The sequence below is a fragment of the Rutidosis leptorrhynchoides genome, chromosome 8, assembly GCF_046630445.1.
Source record: "Rutidosis leptorrhynchoides isolate AG116_Rl617_1_P2 chromosome 8, CSIRO_AGI_Rlap_v1, whole genome shotgun sequence".
NCBI classification, from domain to species: Eukaryota; Viridiplantae; Streptophyta; class Magnoliopsida; order Asterales; family Asteraceae; genus Rutidosis; species Rutidosis leptorrhynchoides.
Window position 1 is genome coordinate 64827970 of NC_092340.1, and position 2035 is coordinate 64830004.

General features: G+C 35.9%; 1 protein-coding gene across 1 annotated transcript; it reads left to right on the forward strand.

Annotated features, from left to right (window-relative positions):
* Positions 1 to 709: 709 nt before the first annotated feature.
* LOC139863493 (uncharacterized) lies at positions 710 to 1784 on the forward strand. The gene is made up of 2 exons (XM_071852121.1): positions 710 to 724; positions 1113 to 1784. The coding sequence occupies exons 1-2, from the start codon at positions 710 to 712 to the stop codon at positions 1782 to 1784; spliced, it is 687 nt and encodes a 228-aa protein (XP_071708222.1).
* Positions 1785 to 2035: the final 251 nt, after the last annotated feature.

A 2035-nucleotide genomic window follows, 5' to 3' on the forward strand; every position in this document is an offset into this window, starting at 1 on the left:
ATGCTGCTCCAATTTAATTAATCTTGGTTGATCATATAATAAAGTAGGTCGTAGGGCCTTTTGTACTACTTAGTTTGTGTGTTTGTAGTATCTCATTCTAGTTAATGAAATGGTATTTTAATTTTAGCCTATCTGTTTTATTGGTCATTTTAATTTCAGTACAAGTTCAAAGACGATGGGAGTAATTTGGTCAATAACTTTTATAAACTTACACTTAATCAGTAGATAAATATTTGTAAACATAGATGGACATATACATTAACAGAAGTTAAACAAATAAAAAAAACTCAAACAGCAGCAACATAAAATATTAATCATACCATACGCAAAGACGCAAATCAAACCTTGCGACTGGACGCAAGACGCAAAGTTTTTGGATCTTGCGTGCTTGCGTCTTTGCATCTTGCGTTTGTTATTATTAGGTTATAAACCTAATAATAACATTCACTTGACACACACACACTTACCCAGATGCAGAGAAGCAAATTACGTGAAACCTAGCCAAACGCAAATACACAAACCTCCATCATCTTCTCTTTCATTCAAACAGTAGATCGTAACCACCATCACCACCTGCACTACCACCAGTTCATCCATCATATTCACCACAACCACCACATACCAGCGCCTACGTCACCAACTACGTCACCATCGTCTTCGTCTGCTTCATTTTAACTATGAAAGAAATCAAGAAATCAACCTAATAACAATGGCAAATCCGCAGGTTAGTTCTTCTTTCACTATATATGTTAGTTATATGGGAGTTGTATATCAATTTCATATGTTCATATATAAATGTGAAAATGTGCACACCAACTGTTCGATGAAATGTCTCCATGATAATCATCATTATTTAACCGTATTCTTGCTTTTTTTTAATAATGGGGTATATTATCTCTTGTTTTGTATAGTTTTTTAGTGAAACAACAATTTGTTGCTGGTCAAATTAACTTGACTGTCTAGGCGCAAGGGTCATTTTGCGTCCTTGCATTTCGGACACAATATGGTCGCAAGACCAAATTTGCGACCTTGCGTACCTGTAGTTTAGGACGCAAGAGCAATCTTGCGTATTTGCGTATCATATGCATATGTTGTTATTGTTAATTTTACAGGGATGGGTTGAAGGTAAACTGACGATGAAGAATAAAATAAGTATTACATGTGATGTGAAGAAAGTAATGGCCGAAAATCAAATAAAAATATTTAAAGAAACGTGTTTTAGTGTATGGTTAAATCTTGAATACATGGGAAACGATCCCGGACTTGTACATGCAATGCTCCAACGTAAAACTGTACGCCCGGAAAGAATTGATGATGATAAGTACCCAGAGAAGCAAGATGACATATGGTTTAGATTCAAGCCTAATTTTTCTATTAGATTTGGTCACCGTGAATTTTGTCTAGTAACTGGGTTTTTGTTTGGTACCCGTACGGATATGGCACATTACATCCCTAAAAATTATGAAAAAGAGATGGCTCCAATTAGACAACGTTTATTTCCGTCCATTAAAGAGAGCACAAACATTTTGATTGGAGATATTGAAAAGAAGCTACTAAAAAGTAGTCGGGTTGGTGTTTCGGACGATGATGTAGTTCGACTAGCAATCATATTAGTTGTAGAGAGAGCTTTTATGGGTAAACAATCTTCCCATGTGGTGAACAAGAAGTTCTTATATTTAGTTGAAGATTTTTCAAGTGTTAATAAGTACCCATGGGGTCTCGTATATGAGAACCGACTTACGAAGTGGTTAGTGAAGGGTTTGGTGTTCGGGAAAGCCAATTAGAGAGCGGCAAGGCGTACACTTTGGCGGGATTTATGTGGGCATTTAAGGTAACGACATGTTTGATTTCAAATACTTTTATTATTTAAAGATAATATATATATTGATATTGTTAAAACAAATGATTTGTAGATTTGGATCCTCGAGGCTTACCGTCGTACCATTAAATCCTTGGCTACAAAAATGGACAAGAATGGAGTACCGAGGGCTCTTTTTTGGAAGCGTACAACAGCGGAGACTTTTGGAATCTCTGA